General features: G+C 36.7%; 1 protein-coding gene across 2 annotated transcripts in view; it reads left to right on the top strand.

Annotated features, from left to right (window-relative positions):
* The window catches only part of LOC136874609 (gastrula zinc finger protein XlCGF57.1), a 74,441-nt gene that overhangs the window by 8,589 nt on the left and 42,968 nt on the right, over nt 1-22,884 (top strand). The window contains exons 2-5 of one of the 2 annotated variants that reach the window (XM_068227976.1): nt 2,953-3,024; nt 6,872-6,967; nt 7,806-7,901; nt 17,071-17,153. In XM_068227976.1, the coding sequence (XP_068084077.1) occupies nt 2,959-3,024; nt 6,872-6,967; nt 7,806-7,901; nt 17,071-17,153 (341 nt within the window). In that variant the 5' untranslated portion in view covers nt 2,953-2,958. The remainder of the gene's footprint in view (nt 1-2,952; nt 3,025-6,871; nt 6,968-7,805; nt 7,902-17,070; nt 17,154-22,884) is intronic. The other variant, XM_067148242.2, reaches the window with a different exon arrangement.

The following is a 22,884-nucleotide window of genomic DNA, read 5'->3' as shown; positions in this document are numbered from 1 at the left end:
TTAGAGTAGGTGGAGCTTTATCTGACCCTGTAATGATTAAGAGGCGAATTCCTCAAGGCAGTATTATTGGACGTTTATGTTTTCTTATATATATAAATGATATGAGTAAAGGAGTGGAATCAGAGGTAAGGCTTTTTGCAGATGATGTTATCCTCTGTAGAGTAATAAATAAGTTACAAGATTGTGAGCAACTGCAACGTGACCTTCAAAATGTTGTGAAATGGACAGCAGGCAATGGTATGTTGATAAACAGGATTGAAAGTCAGGTTGTGAGTTTCACAAATAGGAAAAGTCCTCTCAGTTTTAATTATTGCATTGAAGGGGTGAAAGTTCCTTTTGGGGATCATTGTAAGTATCTAGGAGTTAATATAAGGAAATAACTTCATTGGGGTAATCACTTAAATGGCATTGTAAATAAAGGGTACAGATCTCTGCACATGGTTATGAGGGTGTGTAGGGGTTGTAGTAAGGATGTAAAGGAGAGTGCATATAAGTCTGTGGTAAGACCCCAACTAGAGTATGGTTCCAGTGTATGGGACCCTAACCAGGATTACCTGATTCAAGAACTGGAAAAAATCCAAAGAAAAGCAGCTCGATTTGTTCTGGGTGATTTCCGACAAAAGAGCATTACAAAAAAGTTGCAACGTTTGGGTTGGGAAGAATTGAGAGAAAGAAGAAGAGCTGCTTGTCTAAGTGGTATGTTCTGAGCTGTCAACGGAGAGATGGTGTGGAATGACATTAGCAGACAAATAAGTTTGAATGGCGTTTATAAATCTAGGAAGGATCACAATATGAAGTTGGAATTCAAGAGGACAAACTGGGGCAAATATTAATTTATAGGAAGGGGAGTTAGGGATTGGAATAACTTACGAAGGGAGATGTTCAATAAATTTCGAATTTCTTTGAAATCATTTAGGGAAAGGCTAGGAAAACAACAGATAGGGAATTTGCCCTAAATGCAGATCAGTATTGATTGTTTGATACTAGACCCTTTAGTGTGCAAGGTAATGAGGTAGCTTTAAAAGACATAAAAACTGGTAAAGCACTGCGATTTGATGGTATTCATCCTGAGTTCCTAATTAACTGTGGAGCAGATACGAAGTTATGGTTATCTAGGTTTCTAACCTTTATTCTTAGAACAGGTTATCTGCCTCGCTTATTTAAAATGAGTAGGATAATTGCAATCCAAAAGCCAGTAAAGCCTAATTATGCACTAGGGAGCTATGGACCAATAGAATTGCGTAGTGTATGCTATAAATTACTTGTAAGGATAATCTTGAATTGAATTGCTACAAAAGTGTTTGAAATGATCCCTATTGAACAAGCAGGATTCAGGCCATAAAGAAGCTCTGCTGACCAAGTTTTGCCACTAACTACCTTCATTGAAGCAGGATTCCAGCAAAGACTAAAGACTTCAGTAGCATTTATTGACTAAAGGCAGCTTATGGCACAGTATGGAGAGAAGGTGTAATCAGCAAACTCCTTAAAGTGATTCCATGCAGGAGTCTGGCTCATCTTATAAATAACATGTTGAGTGACAGAACAATTCGAGTAGTGATGGGGGATGAAATCAGTAAACCCAGCAAACTAAACAGTGGGCTTCCACAAGGTTCAGTGCTTGCCCCATGCTTGTTCAGTTTATATATTTCAGATATACCCTCCATAAGTTCTAGGAAATTGGGGTATGCAGATGACTGGGCTCTAGCCACTAAAGACCTATGCTTTGAGCAGACAGAAGAAATGTTCACAAAATATCTCTCTATTTTAGGAAAATACATTCACAAACGGAGACTCCAACCAAGTATATGTAAAACCGAAGTTTCTTGTTTTCATCTTCAAGGGATCTCAAAGTATACTTCCATAATACTCTACTCCGCCACAGTAGACACCCCAGATATCTAGCTGTTACACTTGACATAACACTGTCCTTCCAAGAACATCTGAGAAAGAGCGCTGCCAAGATTCAGACATGTAACAACATAATTTGAAAACTGTGAGGTTCTTCTTGGGGTGCAAGTGCAACTACTGTATGCTGCTCAGCTCTAAGTCTGGTTTACTCTACTGCAGAGTATTGTGCCCCTGTCTGGATGAACAGTCCTATGTGAAGAGAATAGATGTTAAGTTAAATGACACAATGTGAATGATCACGGGCACAATCAGATCAATTCCAATTCAATGGTTACCCGTACCAAGCCATATTCCTCCACCCCACCTCCGTAGATGCATTGTTCTGATGAATGAATACAACAAGATCCAGAATAATCAATGATTGCCCATTCATGAGGATATCCTCCACCTACATAGAGACAGACTGAAGTCATCCACCTGTATGCACGGCGGAGAACCTTATAGCCTGTAATTTCAACCTGACTGAGAGATGGTCTAATGAATGGAGACAATTTGCTCCAGTAGAATCCTTAGGAAATGCCATGCATTACACAGAAGGTACCCGTCTTTGAACAATCTCAGAAAGTATGGTCCAAGATAAACCGGATCTGGACTAAGCATGGTGTGTGTGCAGATCTGCTGTATAAATGGAGGAAAAAGTCATCATCCTGCTGCAACTGTAGTGCTGAGAGGCAAACTGTGAAGCACATCGCACAAGAATGCCCACTGAGATGTTTCAATGGAGAAACAAGTGAATTTTTCCTGGCGATGCCACAGGCGATTACCTATGTAAATAATGTAGATATAAATCTGTAATTTATTGTACTGTTCATGTATATGCCATATGATAAATACCTACTACAAGCTTCTTGTAAGAGAGGACCATGAGTCCTAACTTAACCACTACTACAGACAAATAAATATACATAAAATAAATAAAAATTTATTTGACTGTGATCTACACAACAGTAATTACCGTGATAATATATTTCTGAATCTTGTTTCACTACAGGTTCATTTGAAGCAATTTACAATCTCAGCACCTTTGAACTATTTTATTTTCAGTGTGAAATGGACCAAGAAGTACAGATCAAAGAGGAACCAGTCTGGCTTGAAGGAACTGCAAAATCTTCACGTGTAAGTCTCATTCCATATAACTTAATAGTGATTAGAATTTAACCCTTGTTATTTGAATAAGTTTGACAGATTATTTTCAGTATAGAACATCTGAAAGCAAACACTCTGATGATGGCTTAGCTTCAGTGAAGGTTCTGGAAAAGAAGTGAAAAGATTTTTATCATCTGTCTTTGCTCTGTCTGTTGCTATACTCAGCACATCCCATTGTAATCTTCAGAGTGTGCGCCTTGAAGGTCAATGGCTCTTAAATCTTGACAGAAAAATTGTCAGTTAGGTTACTTCAGAGGGTAAAGCAATGTCATGCTAATTTTATGTTGGTGAGTGAGATCGACGTTTGGTCCAGTGGTTTGTGAAGATGCTGAAATGTCTCAGCTTGTATAGCTAGTCATGCTGGTACGTAAGTAAATTCATGCATGATATCATTCTGGCACCTTGGTGTCTTTGAAAATCTTAAATATTTTTAAGGAGGATATTCAGTAAATAACTGTGGGTTGATGGTATTAATCTATTCAAACACTGTGAAGTACTGCTTCAAAGATGTTATACTGTTAAAGACTAGATTCTGCAAGAAATGCACAGTGTTCTCAGAATAAATGTGTGCTGGAAGAGTTCCAAGGTCCAAGCACTGTAGAAGAGAGTGATGTCTAAACATTTCCTACATATGAGTACATTCCTGCTCAACATTTGTAGTGTTGCTAATTGTTATTATATCTCTGTGTCAAACTCTAACCTGATGTACAAGCACACTCCCATTCCTTTTTCTTATAATGTTAGTGTCAAACTTGTATGAATATCAAAGTTATGTTAAGGAAGATTTATGCCAGTGTTGGAGGTGAAATATTTTTTCATGAACATACCAGGTTATTCTAAATGGTTCATTGCATTTTAAAAACTTATAGCTTATTATGTCTTTCACACAAAATAAAGTGTGTTACATAATGAGTGATGTACAGTTGTTCAATTCATCTTCTTTTCATCACATGACACACCTATAGATCTAGTTAGGTTAGTACATGTTGTAGCATTTTGCTCTTGTAGATCATCAGAGCAGCTGTAATGCAGCACTGGGGGTGAGTGTTTCCTGACTTTGGAACATGGATTTCATTTATTTTTCCCACATTTTTTCTTGATTTGACTGTTCTCAGATCAGCTCACTGATGGCTGATTATTTTTACACACATGGGGAGAAAATATGTGCACTCTGCTCTAATTGGGGTGTGTCCAAACATTGTTAGTATTCATGGCTCCTGATGGTTACCATTAGTAACAGAGTTTAGGTTAGAGTTACCTTGTTATTTTTACTGTAACTTCATTAATTAGATTCCCAGCTTATTGGTTTAGGGGTGGAGAGTCTTTCTATTACCTAGAAACTCTGGGTTTGATTACCAGCCTGGTAGATTTTTTACCCAAATCTGAGAACTGGTTTGACATGCACTCAGCCTGCACAAGAACAGGTGGCTCAGGTTTAAGAAGCAAATTGTATTAGCCAGGAGGCTGAACATGTATCACCTTGTAATATGCTGGCTTCAAGCTGAGCACTCGTCACCTGCCCAAATTCTAGAAATATATCATGTTTATCATTTGATGAACATTTCTGGTACTGGTAGTGATATTTAGATCACTGTTGTCGAATATTAAATTCATTTGGTGGATACATGTCATAGGGACCAAGTGAGTTGGATACATGGCTTGGATCACATAGCTGACAGCTTGGATTTGGGAGATAGTGGGTTTCACCCCCTGTGTCAGCAGCCTTGATGTTGGTTTCCCATTTTAGTAGCTTAATTAAGGCTGTGGTTGCTTCTTGCTACCTCTTTCCTATCTCATTATTGCCGTAAGACATGTCTGTCTTGGTGTGATGTAAAACAAATAGTAAAGGAACATTTCAGTATTCTTGGCGGAGTAATGTGTGATAGCGCGTTCTGGCTAGGAAAATAAAGTTAAAGGAAACTAACTTACTCCTCCTCTCTTTAGTATGTCTCCCTGGTGACACATAGTTGATGACTTAACGTTCAGCAGGTGAGATGGACGAGATATATTTCATGACGAACTCTACTTTCTGGTGTAAAGTAAAGGTCGGTGGTCTGTAGTTTTGAGAGTTGTAGGGTGATTAGGATGATTAGAATAATTATCACTATTTATTTACAATTTTTGTGATGTCGTAGTGATATTTAATGTATGATATAAGTGTGGCACAATAAAAAACGTATCCCTGCACATTGAGATAGGATGCTTTTCTTCTGCTGAACTTCGCCTTTCTGTTGTAGGAATCATCTTCATGTAGAAATATTCCTTAAACATCAGTAAATTTTTAAAAAATATCAATACTGGCAGGAAATGAATAATCAGTTGTTGGTGACTAGATTGACAGATGTCTGCAAAGGATGTGAAATATATATTCATTTCCGAAGGAAAGTTTTGAATTCCTATCAAATGATGGCTTTGAAACAAGAAATCAAACAAGAGATAACAGTGCCTGTTCCAACACCAGAAAAGGCATTTGGGGTATTGTACATAATTTGAGAAGCAATTGTCTGAGTATGAAAATAGGAGTTAAAGGTTCTAGGAAAGATAGGAATTTTTAAATGTTTGATAGTTTTTCTTACGTAGTTCTAGAATCTGCTTTAAATTGTTCCAAGATCTTCCATTAGCTATCATTTGGGAGCTGATATCATTGCTTCTAATACTTTTGAATGTGTAAATATTTTGAACACAAAATTTCTATAATTGTGGGTGTCTGAATCCATTTCTTTTTATTTTCAACAGACTAGAGAACATAAGAGTTATAAACAAATTTCTGTCAGTTATTTTTCTTCTGTTACTGTTATTGACACTATGTAGAATAATATGAGAAATCTATTGAACTGATTTCAGTAAGAGACCCCTTATTTTAAAGCATTTAGTCTGAAGATTCTGTTGTAAGTAGTAGTTTTAATAGGACTGCTAGGTTACCTATATGGTACTCTAATTTTCTTCAAGTAATTTCTGTATTGCACATTGGTGTGCAAATAGCATTGTTCCATGGCTCACTGCTATGTACCATACATCATCTGATATAGTTCCATGATTCTTCTCAATGTACATAGTGTGTCACAGCTGGTATCGTTGCTGCTGGCAATATATTTCAGGAATTCTTCTTCTGAGCTGCACCCTTTGATTGTAAGGATCTTCTACATATAGAAATTTACCTTAACATTAGTAAATTTGAAATGAATGGAAGTACTGAAAGGTAATGAATTATAATGGTCATTCGTTGGTGTGTATGTTGGGTATTCAGCCCGAAGGCTGGTTGGATCCTCAACAGGTTCACCATTAGCTATCATAGATGGCCTAGGCGTCACTGAAGAGGCGTACTAGGGAAATGAGGAGTGAGGTAGTTTGCCTTTGGTGGCAGGACCTAGTGTTTACAGTGCACTATGTCTTCTGGTATGGGCTAGAGCAATTTTGTTACTTTCATTGATCTGTCTCTGTCTTACCCTTGGCTTTGACAATATGAAAGTGACTGAGGTATGAGCAATGCTAGTAATGTCATTCCTTCTGCAGCCAGTCCCTGCTATGAATGGTGTGAAAATGTTGCTCATAGGGTCGGTTGGTGGATGCATTTCAGTGGGCTTGGCAGAATGATATGTAATAGTAACTTCTGGCTTGGTGAGGAAAGCAACGGGAAACTACCTCACTCCTCATTTCGCTAGTACACCTCTTCAGTGATGCCTACGCAATCTATGACAGCTGATGACAGAGGTGTTGATGATCCAACCAGCCTTAGGGCTGAAGACTGAACATTTGTTGGTGATTAAATTGGAAGATATGTGCAGAGATCATGCCTAATATCTAATCTGTTCCATAGGAAAATGTTGAACTTGCATCAGAAATTATACCTTTGAAAGAAGAATCCAAATCAGAGTCAACTGAACCTAGGCTAACACAGGAAAACTCTTTTGAGGTAATGTACATAATTTACTAAGCCATTTTCTGATAATGGAAATAGTAAGAAAACATCTGAACAGATTTCAGGGAGCTGTCATTTATTTTGGTGCATACAATTTGAAGTTCTTAGGGAAAATATGTATTTTATAAGATAGTTTTCTTACCAAATTTTGATGCTTGCTTCGAGTAGTTCCAAGATCTCTCATTGTATATCATGTGGCTGATCGAATAGTTAAAAGAAATGACCTCTACATATCATGTGAGAGCTGGTATCATTGCTGTTATTGTTGACTATAAATATTTGAACACAGTATGCATGTGTTATATATCTTTTATTACTGTTATTGACTCTTTGTAGAATAACGTGGGAAAACTATCAAATTTATTTCTTTGAGTGACCTGCCATTATAAAGCAAGTCTGAAGATCCTCAAAAATATAATTTTTGTAGTTTTGGTAGTTTGCTTATAAAATATTCCAATTCTTTTCAGTTAGTTCGAAGGTCTTCCACTGAGTACTGTAATGCACATCAAGGTTTTGTTGGGCAATTAGCATAGATAAATGGTCCACTGCTCTATATCGTACAACAGCTGATGTAGTTCCATGATTTTTCTCTATGTACATAGTGTGTGGCAGCTTGTATCATTGCTGCTAGCAGTATATTTCAGGAATTCTCCTCCTGAACTGCACCTTGGGATTTTAAGGATCTTTTACATGAAGAAGTTTACCTTAAACATTAGTAACTTTTGAAATAAACTCAGACAATGTCAGGTAATGAGTTGTAATGTTCATTTGTTAGTGATTTAAGTGGCTGATATGTGCAGAGAGCATGCCTAATATATACTTTATTCCACAGGAAAATGTTGAACTTGCATCAGAAATGATACCTGTAAAACAAGAGACCAAATCAGAATTAACAGAGCCAAGGATAACACAGGAAAATGCTTTTGAGGTAATGTACATAATTTGATAAGCCATTGTCCAGTAATGAAAATAGTAAGGAAACAGCCGAACGGATTTCAGGGTGTGATCATTCTTTTTAGTGCATACGATTTGAAGGTCTTAGGGAAAATATTAGTTTTTATTAAATAATTTTTTAACTAATTTTTATATCTACTTGTAGTAGTTCAAGATATAGCATTAGATATCATATGGTAGATGGTATAGCTCCATAAACCACCACTACATTTCATGTGGGAAATGATCTCATTGCTAAACATACTTTTGACTGTGTAAATATGTTTCTATACAGAGTATATGAGTTATTTTTCGTTTGTTACTGTTGTTGACACAGTCTGGTATAATATGAGAAAACTATTGAACTGATTTCAATGAAGGACCTATTACTTCAAAGCATTAAATCTGAAGATTCTTTAAAAATAGTAGATATTTTATGATTGCTAGATTTGCTATAAAATATTCTCATTTTGTTTAAATTGTTCCAAGGTACTGTGCTGGGTACTGTAATGCACAGCTAGGTGTTCTGTGACAAGTAGCATTGTTCCAAAGCCCAATGCTCCACACAATACATTGGCTGATATAGTTCCATGATTCTTTGCAGTGTGTATAGTGTGTTACAACTTTGCTACAAGCGGCATATTCCAGGAATTGCTATTTCAATCAGTGGCATGTTAGCTTGTTGTTAGGACACTAGTGTGAAATTTGTATAATTTTTTGCTGGAAGCTTTTAATTAAAAATTGACAGAGTTATTTTCAGCATATAAAGTTTCACATATAGAGTCATTTACTACTACTTCTGTCACGGGATGTCTCCATCTATTTGGTCGATCTTGCAGGGACTGTTTGGGATGGACCAGACCGAACGCAATGTGACATGGTAGAATCATCAATGAAGGTGCTAAACTTAATGATAAGAGTTATCCTGTTGTAATGTATAATTACTTAAAAGTAATAACATTTTACTGCACAATTAAATATAATGATTTGTGTCGAAGGTATCATTCGCAATGAATCTAAGTAAGAAGGTCAATAGGAGCTTCAAAACACTGCCTAACTTCTGTCATTTTTGCATATTTCTCCACAGCGTGACAAAAGGATTGATTTTGAACAAGATTTACCTCATTTGTATTAATTAAACATTATATGAATATCATGCATATTTCTGTATGTTGCAATATGTAAATAGTATATACTATTTTTTCATCAGTTATAAATGATACAAAAGTATTAGAAATGAAATATTTTGATATATTGATCTGCTGCATGAGTCAGTAAAATGCTTGTGTAGAAATTCCATTCACAGTACCAAAATCTCATTTTTGGTATAAATTGTTTTATGCAATTTGAAAATTGTTCAAAACCCTCCTACAACAATCCACAACAATCCTGAAAATAATTTTAGGCTGTTTTTCATGTCAGGTGAATGCTGGGACTGTACCTGAATTAATGTCACAGCTGATTCCTTGCCAGTTGTAACCCTTTCCCATCCCTCCATTGCCAAAAACCTTCGGAGTGTTGGTGCAGCGTTAAACCACCAGCAAAAAATAAAACTGAGGATTTGTTCCCTGCTTACTCAAGGTCAGTCTGCATCAATAACAGTTAATTGTCCTGAGCAGCCTATTTATCTTTTATGCAACTAATTTTTACACTGCCATTGATTTTACAGCAAAATAATAATTATTAAATTCAGGATATATTAATTGTTCATTCACCAGAGTGTCATTAAAATCTGTACAGGTTATACTGCGCCATCCACTAGTGTCTTCTTACATTTTGCTTAGCATGGACTTCAAAATATTCAGTGTAATATAAAATGGGGTTAATTGTACAGGCCTGTGCCTTCTGACAAATGTGCACATCATTTTCTTAAGAGAGATAGCTCTAGCATTGATGTAGGGCACAGTTTTTGTTTACCTGTTATTTGACACTCAAGGTTCACAGTAATATTGCGAAATTTTTACACTACCGCACTTTTCCTGGATGGGAGAGTTTGGTTGTTGTGTCACGTGCTAGTGAAAACATTGTAAGCAATCACTTTGTCAGCAAATGTTAATTGAAATCAATTGTTTTGAGCAGATTAGGAGAACTGGCTTTCTGTTAGGTTCAACTTGGTTTAGATTAGGCACTATGTATTCACAAGCATCATCTCTGTGGCAGCTTTTACAATTAGAATGCTGGTGCTAGATTAGCCGGTAACACTGGAGGATGTAAGCAAAAACATGGAAAAACGGTCTAACACAATTGCAGGGTACATGGAAAGAAGTTGCTCGTCGACATCTCACCAACTTTTCAGTAAAGCATTTTAAACTCCAAAGCATCGTAAAACCTTTCTTTTACCTATTTAAAGTCCAGAAATTCACTAATCTTGGTATATTAATTATGACTGTGTAACGTATTTTCATTGTGGAATTTAAAAAATTAAAATATTCTCTTGTCTACACACATGTGTTGGGAAAGAGGGGCTCATTGCACTGAACTATTACCTAAAAATCTCTGTAGTATTGTTTTTTCATTACCATTAGTAAAATAACAAGAACAGTATATAAAGTTTAAACATTTTTGAGGCCCATGACAAGTACAATACCACATTTTAGATTATTTGTAACAATTTACCAATTATTTTAGTACTATCATATCCATCACATCCCATGATAGAGGCTTCAATTCATTATCCATGAGGAATTTTTTGAGAAATTATCACTTGCCTCATTATCACAGATTCTCCTGAAGTCTTGTAAGTCTATGAACTTCTCAGCAGTTATGGGCAAGGCTCCTAGGGAAGAAAAACATTGTGAAGGTGTGAATTATACCAGGAAGGTAACAATACAGTTACCTTCATGAGCTTCCTCTGGCCAGACAAATTGGCCATCAGCATGATTGGGAGCATCATGTCTCTTCCATTTTGCAGTTAAGGAGACAGATTCCCAAGCTCTGTTGTAATTAGTACGGAGGCTCAAGAATGATCCTCTCTTGATCTTCATCTCTCTTACTGGCAGGGATGGAAATGGTGATTTACTTGGGTACCACTCATCCAGGAATTTCTTCCAATTCCTAAACATTGTGTGGTCAGCTATTCTGACAATCGGTTTTGATAATAGAGATCCAGTCACTAGGAACAATTGTGAGGGTGTTTGTATCCACCAAACCCATCGTTCTCAAGATAGGAATGACTCCTTACTTGGAAAGTTGTGTTTTCCTTTTTACGACTTGCTTTATGGCACATCGACACAGATAGGTCTTATGGTGATGATGGGATAGGAAATGGCAAGGAGAGGGAAAGCCTTAATTAAGGTACAGCCCCAGCATTTGCTTGGTGTGAAAATGAGGAGCCATGGAAAACCTTCTTCAGGGCTGCCATTAGTGAGGTTCGTACCAACTATCTTCCAAATGTAAGATAACAGCAGCATGCCCATAACCGTACGGCCGACTTGCACAGTACTTTTTTCTCAACGTTCACCATGTTGAAGAATAAATGTAAAAGGTACATTTCTTCTGTTTTCCACTACACGAGTCACAGAACATAGTTTTGTGTATTACATTAAAATGGTTGTAGATGTAGATGATGCAACAAGGAGGATACGTCGTCACTTTCCTTTTTGCTTTCATGCTCTGGATACACATGAAGAACACTTTGGGAAGTGGGGAGTACATGACGTTATATGCAAACAAAGATAACTGTCTCCCATAGTAGACTTCATTCATCGAGATGTTAGAAATAGCCAAATTTCTCCCTCAGTCAAAGAAATTCGCCTCACATTCACATCAACTTTTTCATTTTTGTCAAATAAAATGCTTCTGTTCTGCTTAGCTAACCTGCTGCTCATACACTGAGCTCAAGAAGAATACAGCGAGCTCCTTCCCCTGCAGATATGTCGATAGGCTTCTTCTTTCCCGGTATGCTATTTTTTCTTCAGCTCATTTCTCTGGAGGGAATTCCTTCTTTCACAAGTGGAGTTGCCCACTAGAATGTTCAAGTGAGCATCAGTAGACACATTGAATATTGCCATTTTTCAAAAAATGCAATGAACCCCGTACTCTGTACCCTTCAATTATAATGCTATTTTTTTTTTTTTTTTTTTTTTTTTTTTTTTGCTAGGGGCTTTACGTCGCACCGACACAGATAGGTCTTATGGCGACGATACTATTTTTGATAAAGCTTTTAAAGAGATGTAGGATGAGCTATTCACATATGGAGAAGTATGGGACACCTCGACCCTGGAGAACAAATTTAAGAAGATGAAGCAAGTAGCATTGGCAGGCAGCCCATCTTGACTGCAAGGGAGGAAAACACGCTTGTGGTTTGAAGCTTGAATGCCATGCATTGAGGGTTTCCTTTTCCTTTTACTGTTTAGATTTCTGAATTAATTTTATATTTCTTAAAATTCTGGACATGTTTGCGAATACGTGCACATCCTGAATTTTCTAAAATGCAGGCTTACTTCGGATATTCAATTTTTAAAATACTTTTTAGTGTATATTTTGAAAATACATATTGAAACATTCCTTATAGACACAGCTAACTAAAGATCGGGATAATAATAATTCTAGCAATTATTGTGTCTTCTTAGTGAAAAAAGTGAAAAAAGTAAAAATTAACTAAAACAATCCCATTTTATGGTAGTTTATGTTTATGTACCTTTCCTTAGTAAAGTTTAGATTCATAAATTCAAATAACATTGTTCCATGACATCACTCTGTTCACAATTATTAGAACAGTCATAATTCACATCTGAGGGAGTTACACTGTAGTTCGTCTCTCTCTCATGCACCCAGTATATATCAACAGTCAACACATTACAAAGTCAAGTGAGTGTCTATTCAGTGAAATTTATTAATATTTGTATTCTGCTGATGTCTGTGATGGTTTCAAACTATTTAAACAATGGTCTTTAAAAAGGAAATCAGAAACATAATCAAATGAACAATTATTGTGTCTCACAGTACTTCCTATGTGTAAACATTAAAATGGGTTTAATTACAAACAGGAATTACAAAATCAATATCAGTTATAATTCAGTAACATTTAAAACAAAATTTATCCTTGGATTAGTTACACTGATTAGTGCAACTATATGCTGAACATAGGGCTGGCATTCTTGAGACAACAGTCTACTCTTTTGCTTCTTAATACATATGAAGTCCATTCACCATGCACAATATCCCTGTATTGTGCAAGGGGCCATGCGGTTAGTGTCACACAGCTGTAAGCTTGTATTTGGGAAATAGTGGATCGAACCCCACTGTCAGCAGCCCTGAAGATGGCTTTCTGTGGTTTCTCCTTTTCACGCCAGGCTGTACTTTAATTAAGGCCATGGTCACTTCATTTCCACTGTTAGCCCTTTCCTATCTCATCGTCACCAAAATACCTACCTGTGTCGGTGCGACGCAAAGCTAATTCAGGGTGGCCACCTGTATGGAAAACCGGGGAAAACTGGAAATGTCAGGGAATTCGATAAATGATGGGAAAACCAGGAAATGTTGAGGAATTCAGAAAAATCTGGAAATTTGTTCTTCTGCCATATAAAATGGACATACCGTATTTATCCATTAATAGAAGCACATTTTTCAGTTTTTATAACATTAATCTAGGGCATGTTATTTACGCCAGGAATAAATTGTAAAGAAAACTGAATAAACATTTTAAAAAAAAGTGTAATCTCGAACGTGAAGTCACCAGTAGCATCAGTAGCTATATGGATAGCCTATAGCAAGCAGTAGCGACTATGATCGATCGATTGTTCGATCGAACTTTCAATTACATAAAATCAGCTTCATGGTCCGTATCGCACTTCAATAGATTCACAATGAAGTATTTATTTATTTTCCACCTAGTCGATACAATGATTGCCTAAGGCAATTTTTAATGGTCAAAAGTGGTACATGTTTCGTATATTATCAACATCTTCAGCCACATAACACTGTTTAGATGAAAAATATATAAAATTGACAAAGTAATGCTTTAGAGGAAGTGTCTTTGAAATTAACATAAGATTAGATTCCGTAGCATAGCATCTCTGCTGCTGTGTCATCACTATTAATGTTCCAATACCATCTTATCTCCCATACTTCAGTTTGCCTTCATTTTCTGGAGTTAATTAAATATAATTTATGTTTTCATCCAACTGTGGCCTACTTAATCTTCATATGCACAGTCCACTGGGAACATTTTACGGATATATCTGGAGAATCGGCTGTTTCAAGCATGTGTTTTCTCGTGAAGTTAATATAGATTGTTGATTGAAGCTCTGTTGTTATGAACAAATTGGGTTGCCTTTCCAGTATGATATTTTGTGTAGAGTCTATATAATGCTACTTGGCATATCTGCAGCCGATCCTGAAGAGACTTATCTGAGAAGAATTGAGCCTTGAGAGATTTCATGGCAGTTTTACCCATTTATTTTGGATCCTTGATTTCTTTTTGCAGCATTTGCTACACAAGTCATTGGGATTTTCTTCTGTTACCCGTGGAATGCAGAGGTGAAAGAAGGTGTGGGCTGAAATGGGTCCTACCTCAAGTCCGAAAGATGAATTAAAATTTCCATAAAGGTTATATTTTCAGAACTTAACAATTTTCATATAGACTTCCAAAATTCAACAAGTAACAAATCAACAAGAAGCCAAAATCAGGTACAACGTATAATTTATAAACCAGAGCACGAAAACACAACTTTTAGGGGATCATTACAAGATCTGGGCTTCGAGCCCCAAGTTTTATAATTCCTGAGCTCTCAGCTCAAACCACAAATTACCAAAGGGCAGAAAAGCCCAAATTACATGTAGCACTTTCTCCCACCTAGTAATGTCAAGCCTCCTAGAGGCACTTTTCAAAACACCAGAAAGAGCTGACCCACTCTGAATCTTTTAAGCCTATTCAAGGCAAAACTGTACTTTATGACCTTCAACGTACACTTGCCATCAAGTCACAACTTACAAGAATTAAACAGGGGTATCTCGTACCCAGCCTACAGGAAAAATAATAGGTTAATTTAAATGGCCCTAAATGCGAAAAGGAAAGGAGGTGTGAATTAGCACTCCTAACTACACATTTTAAAACCTAAGAGGCACTAGGCCGATGACACGGGCTATTCCCAAGCTAGGGAGGTGACTCGTATAAGAGAGAGAAAAAAATTTAACACATTAAGGAAGAGAAGAAAATCGGTTATGAAAACGTAGTCACCTCAAATCAAAAATGAAGGGGAGCTCAAGAGGGAAAAGCACTCTCTATCCCCGAATTACAGTTAAAGTTGTATGAAGTTTTACAAAATTCTACATGTTTAAGAGATAGCTTATATAAAGAAGGTTTCGGACCTCCCCCGAGGATTAAACTGCTGAGCTAGCGAGAAATAAAGATGTTAAGTGGCCATTACCTTGTTGAAGAGCTGCTGCCGGATGAAAGAGGTGCTTCCTGCCCCCTGCTACACTTCCATACACTAGGCTAGATGTTATTCGAGTGGCGGAGAGCCAAGAAAATCACCAGTTTTTATACTCTCGGGGAAGATTCGAGACCTTCCATGAATGATTAAGTCACACCCACAGTTGTTTATTGGGTAGCTTACAGTTACACATTGAGATTGGTAAAGAAGGACGCCATTGGCTGAAAATTAATTACAGAAATTTACAATTGGCCAATTTCAAAACTGGCGGAAAGAAAAGATTTATATTGCCAACCTACAAATGAAAGAAGGAAATTTAGTTATAGGAAAACTTATGAGTATAAAATATCTTCAAGAAAAGTTCCATCTCTTTGCACCTGGGTGCATGATCATAGTTTTTGGTAGAGACATCTGTGAGAGAATGTCCACACTTCTTGATCATTAGAAAACAAAAACAATTCGAAATTAACACAGTGACATCTTCTGATAAACGGTTGAATTAATTCAGTTTTAAAGTTCAGAGTTTCAGCAGTAGAGGAGTACTTTAAGGCAGAAAATTCAAATGTGCAGCATGTAGGTATACCAACCAGTACAGTTAACTTCAAAATATACAGCATTAGTTAATCTCTTTCATCTTTTATTAGTAAGGTTTACATTGAAGAATTCATTTGACCATTGCTCTATTGGTGAAATATTCATTGACAGTTAATTAAATTTAATCTTTTCACCTTTGTTAGAACAGTTGAAAGTTCACTTCTGAGGTAGCGAAGTGTAAGGTTTCTCTCTAAAAAAAACTTGAAAGATAACATGAATCTAACATTGCATATAGTGTCAAGTGTCAGTTGAATGATAATTTTTAAAAAAATATTGGGCTGTTCTGCTCATGTCTAATAAACATATTAGTTAGTTTTAAACTCTCTGAACAGAGTTCTTTAAAGAACAAACCAAAGTCCATTGTGCTACAACTCCGATGAACATTACCCTGCCATGCTACCTTTGCTTAGCCTGATTGCCTGCAGTTTATAAGTCGATATGTGGTGAGCACAACAAATTTTCTTGGCCGTTATTCTTGGCTTTTTAGCCTAAGGACTCTACCCCCTATCAATTAACACTTTCAATGTTCTCATGTAGGCTGACTGGACCAGCAACTAGCCATCAGATTCTGGTAGTAATCCCTGACTTGTCCTAGAATCAATTCTGGGGCTTGCGGGTATGCGGTGTATGTCATTTAAAATCTGAATGTATATGTTGTGAGTCTATATTGATGAGGCCATCAGATTGTCTGGATTTAATGAAAAGTCCAACAACTGACTAATTGTTGAACGAACTTGGACATGGTAGGCAAGAGATTTACCTTTCTCAGGTTAAGATCCAATATATGCCTGGTTGACAATCAGAGTCATCTGTGGGAACACAAGAAACAAAGAAGTGACTAATCATTTAAGGACACATAATAGGATGAACACGATGACAGGATGTTGTAGGAAGAGAATTGAAGAAATGTGGAGATTATCCTTGTCCTTATAGTTTTTCTTCTACTTTTGCTCTCTCTTCCAATGCTGTCCTCTTTATCCTGTTGTGAGTTCCTTTTCTTGTTCTTGTTCATCATATAATTATGACTTTACACTTCTTTGTTTTCTGCTTACATTATGAGAATAAACTGGTATTTTTAATATGCAACTATGAAATTTCTTTTGTCACCTACGTCATGTCTATTTATAAACTTTTACTCTAGTTATCTGTTTACACTACATCTCTTACTTTGCTCTGCATATTTCTTCCTTACAGCCTTCTACTGATACTAAGGATGAAATATGTGTGGATGAAGACACAGTTGGTCAGCTGGCCGCCTGTTTCAAAGAAGAAGATAAGTATGTACAGTTTAGCTTAATTAGATTTTACACTCCTAATCCTTGACAATATGGCATTTGCTTCTTATGTGTTCAGTAGCTCCCTCTAGAGACAAGTGAAGGGGTGAAGACCTCAAGATCCCAATATCATGGGTTCAAAACGAGCACTGGTCCAACCACATCATTCTCAAATTATGTCACCTGTGCTTCACACATGGTAGTTACAGCTACGATAAAATACAAGAAAGCACCAGTAAATTTTTTATAGAGAAGTCTATAACAAAAAATTCTGACTGAGAACTGTTATTCTAATTTCCCATCTTTACCAGGAAAATATCTCCATAGATCACAAGAGAAATAGGCAAAATGATACGCAAAAGGAATATGCTTTAGATCAAACGGAAACAGGATACAAGCAATCTTATCTGCAACAAATATAAATGTGGGGGGGAATACGACCAGGAAACTCATCCACGAAGCATACAAAAACTACATAAGCAAGATAGGTAACAACAGCAAAGACATGTGGTAATACCTTAATAGTAAACACGGGAAATCAACACAGAGTGCATTCTACTCTAACAACAATAGTTGCCTCCCCCGAGGCCATTGCCTCAACGTTCAGTGAGAAATTTAAAAGGGGCAATAATGAGCCAGGGAATATCTACCCAAACACATCTCAGCCATTACCACTCTCCCTCTCCAACCTTTACTTCACAGAGATCAAGGTAATTATCAGCCTTCAAAATACTCGACAACATGCTGCTTTCGACCTGGACAACATACCTCCAATTATCTTAGTGCAATGTGCAGAAGCATTAGCTCTTTCGGAGCTGACCTTAGAACAAAATGGTGGCTACACATTGTACTAATGTGACTAGGGACATGATGTAAGGCTTACTACACGTTTTACTCATAGGGTCGTAACATTGGAGGGTGATCTTGGGGACTTTGAGATGAACTTGAAACAAGATGGTGACTACACATTGTATTAACGGGACTAGGGGGATGGTATAAGGCTTAATGCGTATTTTTTACTCATAGGGGCATAAAATTGGAAGGCAGTCACATGGACTCGGTGCTGGCCTTGGAAAAAGATGGTGGCTACACATTTTACTAATGGGACTAGGGAGATTGTGTAAGGTTTAGTAATGATAAGAGCATAATGAAAGGCTACCTGGGGGACTCACAGCTGAACTTGTACTTCTGTACAAGATAGTGACTGTACATTTTTTGTATGGGACTAGGGAGGTGGTGTAAAGTCTGACATGTTTGAATTGCTTATATGGATGTAATGGAGTTCGATGTCAGGGTCTCTGAGCTGAGTGACCACGGAGTCACTCACTTGTTGATTTTAACTTTTTGAGGTTATGTATTTGAACCATAATGTTTACATCACCGAGAGTTAAAGCTTTGGGTTCAGAGCTAAGCAGATGTGTTGAAAGTAGCTATCATGTTTGTGTAGACTATCTTTGGCTGAGTAGCTCAAGGAGCTGAGCGCTTGCCTTTCGGGTCTTGAAAATTGCACTGTCATAGCCTAAAGTGCTGATCTATGGATTACTGGACGGAGGTGATGCTGAAACATATCAGCATTTCACATCTTTGTAGATTAACTTAGGCTGAATAGCTCTGGTTGGCAGAGCACTAGCTTTTTGAGTCTTGAGAAACTCCATGGCCATCATCCTGATAGGCTCATCTAAGAATGATAGACAGAAGTGAAGTTAAAAACTTAGTAGCATATCAAGTTTTTATCGACTAACTTAGGCTGGGAAGATGTCATCTAATTCTAAATATGGTACAAACATCCATCCATCTTCCAAGTTTGAAAACTGCTTAGGTGAGGGGTAAGCCTGTTGGAAACTGCTTGCTCATCAGCAATGGGCAGTCGCTAATGATCGAGGGGCAATTAATCATGACTTAATGAGCAGTACCTAATAAGCAGTAGCAAATGATCAGGGGGAAATTCAGCAAGGGCTTGTGAGCAGTTACTAATGAGTGCGGGCTAATGGGCAGTGACTAATAAGCATGGATTAATGAGATGTCCATTGCAAGTTTTCCTAACATTTTGTGCAACTAATTTGTTACAACTCAGTGAAAGTTGATATTCATGACTATCTGTATTAATATAGCCTGTACGAAAACTCATAACGCAAGTTCGGAAGAAAATGATTGGGAATGTTATGTTTTACACCTTTAGTTATGTAGCATTTCTTGATAGAACGACCACTAGTGCTGTTATACAAGAATTAAATTTCATACTTCCCCTAAACTACCATTTTAGCTAGCCTACGATTTAGGGTGTCTCTCTTGCTTTTTCCAGGCTTGAGACCAGGTCTGTAGATAGTGTTGGAATTAAAACTTAAAGACATGGAGGTTATAGAAGATTCTACAAAATTGTAGTGTATGGTATGCTACAAAAAACAGCATAGGTTTAGGAGGGTACTGTACTGACTGTACTGTAAAATCTATTACTCGGTAATACCCACACAATGTAATTCTTGCCCTATTTCTAGAATCTCTGCTTCATAATTTGTGTAACAACAATTTTGTTTGGCTCTTAGCAGTTACAAGCATTTACATGTAGGTTGGGATTTTGCATCTGCATATGGTAACAGAGGCTTGTTGTTAACATTTCAGACTATGTGCAGACAGTTAATGTGTAGAAAACTGTATTTAACCAGCTTCCTGGTTAAAAAGGCGTTGAGATCTTCTTGGTCATCTTCTTTTTCATTGCCTCCTTCATTTTGTACCTCATCTTGCTGCTCTTGTTCTTTAGATGTTAGCATTGCGATAGAACATGTAGTAGGCTTACGCAATGAAGTAGAATTAAAAAACTCTGATGGTAAAGAACCATTGAGATCTTTTTTCTTCCTCTCCTTTATCTTGCTTGCCTTCCTCTTGAGATGTGAGCATAGGGAGAGAACTGTTAGTAAATCAAGACAATGAAGTAGAGTTTGAAATATTTTGTAATGGTTTACTATTCACAAATAAATTATCTGCTAGAATATGTTTTAGGTCTTTAAACTTCTTTCTCCATGAAGGTGCACTACTAGCTTCCTCATGATGTTTGCCATTGGAAGGGTTCTAGAACAGACTTTTACAATGTTTGCACCTAAAAATTCTACTATATGACATCCCCTGACATCTCTTGTTGTACCCCCAGAGGAAGGTTCTTCCACACTTCTTGCAGATATAACCCTGAGTGGGTTGTTTCATGGTAGATATTTTCGTAATGGCAGAGAGAGGCCAAGAGAGATGAAACAATGTTTTTAATTTAATAATTGTTTCTTTCTCCCTAGTAGGGGAGCATGCCATCAGTCCAAAAAATGGACTCTCTGTCCATTTACATTTACAAATATTTGTTTTTGTTATGCTTGTGTGCTAAATTCAGGTGTTTTATGGAAGTAAATTAATAACTTTTCTTCTGCTTTTGTAAAACACGTCATCACGAATACAAGTTCTTTTTCATCAAAGTATTGAATCTCTACAAATATGATAATAAAACAGTAAACATTGTTTCTCTTGAAGTGAAACAACATTAAATATATTTATTTTATATATTTACTTATATACATTCACATATATTTAAAATTTAGGTATACAATCGATGACAAAATTATTAACAAATTCTTCTCCATATTGTGAATAAGCCAAGTTGTCATAATTTCTGAGGAAAGGAAAAACAACAAGAAGAATCTCACCCAGAGATGTGCTGTCTGCAGTTATTCATAATTCCATTTTGAGTTTAAATTTATCTTTGGGCTGACTCGGAGGTGGGAAGGGGAGCTTGGTAGTAGATGTTGGTTGGTTTGTAAAAATTGTGGGAGCAAGAAGCGAAGGGCTAAGTGTTTCTAAAAGCTTATGTGAGTTGTGGGAAAGAAGATTATGTAAATAGAAAAGGCAAATAGAGTATAGATGGGAAAGGATTTTAGGGAATGTATAAAGCTTGTTGATCACTTTGAATCTAGTTTCTGGTCAGAGTCATTAAGAAAGTCGGATAGCTTGGCCGTCAAGCTTTAATTTGTGTTAAGTATTGGGTAAGAGAGGCGGAGATCCAGGATAATAAGGCGTACATGATAACAGGTCGAACAAAGGCTTTGTACATGTTAATGATTTGTATGGTTTTTAATCCCTAGGTTTAACCTATTAGCTAATGGAGGAGGTGAATCCTGTGGGATTCCTATTTATAAGTTTGGTCCAAATGTACATTCCGTTGTAAATTATTTTGGAACATAATGCCCAGATAGGTAGGGGTTGATTATTAATTCGGGTTAGGTAGAGTTTGTTAGTAGGACGGCATCTACGTTTACGATTAGGAATATCATAAATTCTTTAGCTTACATTACTTTTGATTTGTCAGGGATCAAGCCATTGTTTGAGTTCATTTGAATAGGTTTGGAGAGGAGATAACAAGAATCAGTTATTGGATTCTACAGCCTGTATTTTTGTGTGTTCAGCAAACTGACAATCAAGATGGAGGTGTACGTTGAATAATATTTTTACAAAACAGGACATATCTAGATGGTGAAAATGGGCTACATTGTGGTACTCCTGCTTTAATTGAAAATGTGTCGGATAATGTGTTATGGACATTGTTTTTGGCTAGGAAACGGGTGTTTGTCATAGGAACTGGAAGGTGATGGAGTTTACATATCAGTCTGAAGAAAGGCCTTCTTAACATCGAGACTGTTAAGGGCTGTGCATATTTTTGTAGGTAAATATTTAGTGAGGGTTGCAGCGATGTGGAAGACTTAGTCATGTATGGAGTACTGAGGACAGAAACCAGCCTTAGACTGAGGTATAAGGAGGAGGGAGTTGAGATAGGTATATATACAGTGAGCGAAGATGATTTTCTAGATTTTAGAACACACTATTGGTAGACATGAATTTTTATTGAGATGGTATTTGACATGTACCCAGTTTTGGGGTGGGGTGGTGGGAAGAATCCAGGATCTAGAATAGTGGTATGTACTATATTTCCAAGTTATAGGGAGGGATGTGGAGCTTCTGTTATGTGCCGGTAAGTAATTTGATCTAGTCCAGGGGCAGAGTTCTTTTTAGTCCTGGGTACATCCTTTATCACAGAGAATTACAATAATTGAAAATCTTCCACCTTTTTGATACTTTTTATTTGCTTTTTAGCAAATTGTCAATTATAAACAGTACATGTTTCGTTCTCACTTGTGAACATCTTCAGCTGTTGTTAAGCTTAGGTGAATCGCTAAGTTTCTGAATATATTTTTTGCAGGTACATAGTTCCTCTTAATACTATTTGAATACAAACTAAAATAAAAAGACATTAAAATGATGTGGGGGTTAATGGGTTAATGAAATGAGACTGGATGATTACATAGATTAAAAACTATATCTATTAATTAAAATAGTGGTTAAAAGTTGCAACTCGGTTGCACTAAAAATATTTGTTTGTCTTCCTCTTAAAAGGTTTTAAGATCATTGGCTTCTTGACACTGTTCAAATTGTTGTTGAATGTTTATTTCTGTCCCTCCTTCCAGGTGGGCTGTTATTTGTTTTATGCTTGCTTAATATGCCCTAACTGGAGTCTAATGCGGAATTTTGAAGCTAATTGCCGGTCAGTTTTTGGAAAGGGAGCTTTGTCTCATTTTGTGAAATGAAATGAGGAAAATAGGAATTTGTTTTTGTAATGAAATCGTATGTCTTTACATAATAACTTAATGTATAAAATTGTTCCTTACCTTACTGTTGCTAGACTCCAATTCTACCGCGACCCTGG

The sequence above is a fragment of the Anabrus simplex genome, chromosome 5, assembly GCF_040414725.1.
Source record: "Anabrus simplex isolate iqAnaSimp1 chromosome 5, ASM4041472v1, whole genome shotgun sequence".
In the NCBI taxonomy this organism is placed as follows: domain Eukaryota; kingdom Metazoa; phylum Arthropoda; class Insecta; order Orthoptera; family Tettigoniidae; genus Anabrus; species Anabrus simplex.
This window is presented reverse-complemented; position numbering and strand designations above follow the sequence as displayed.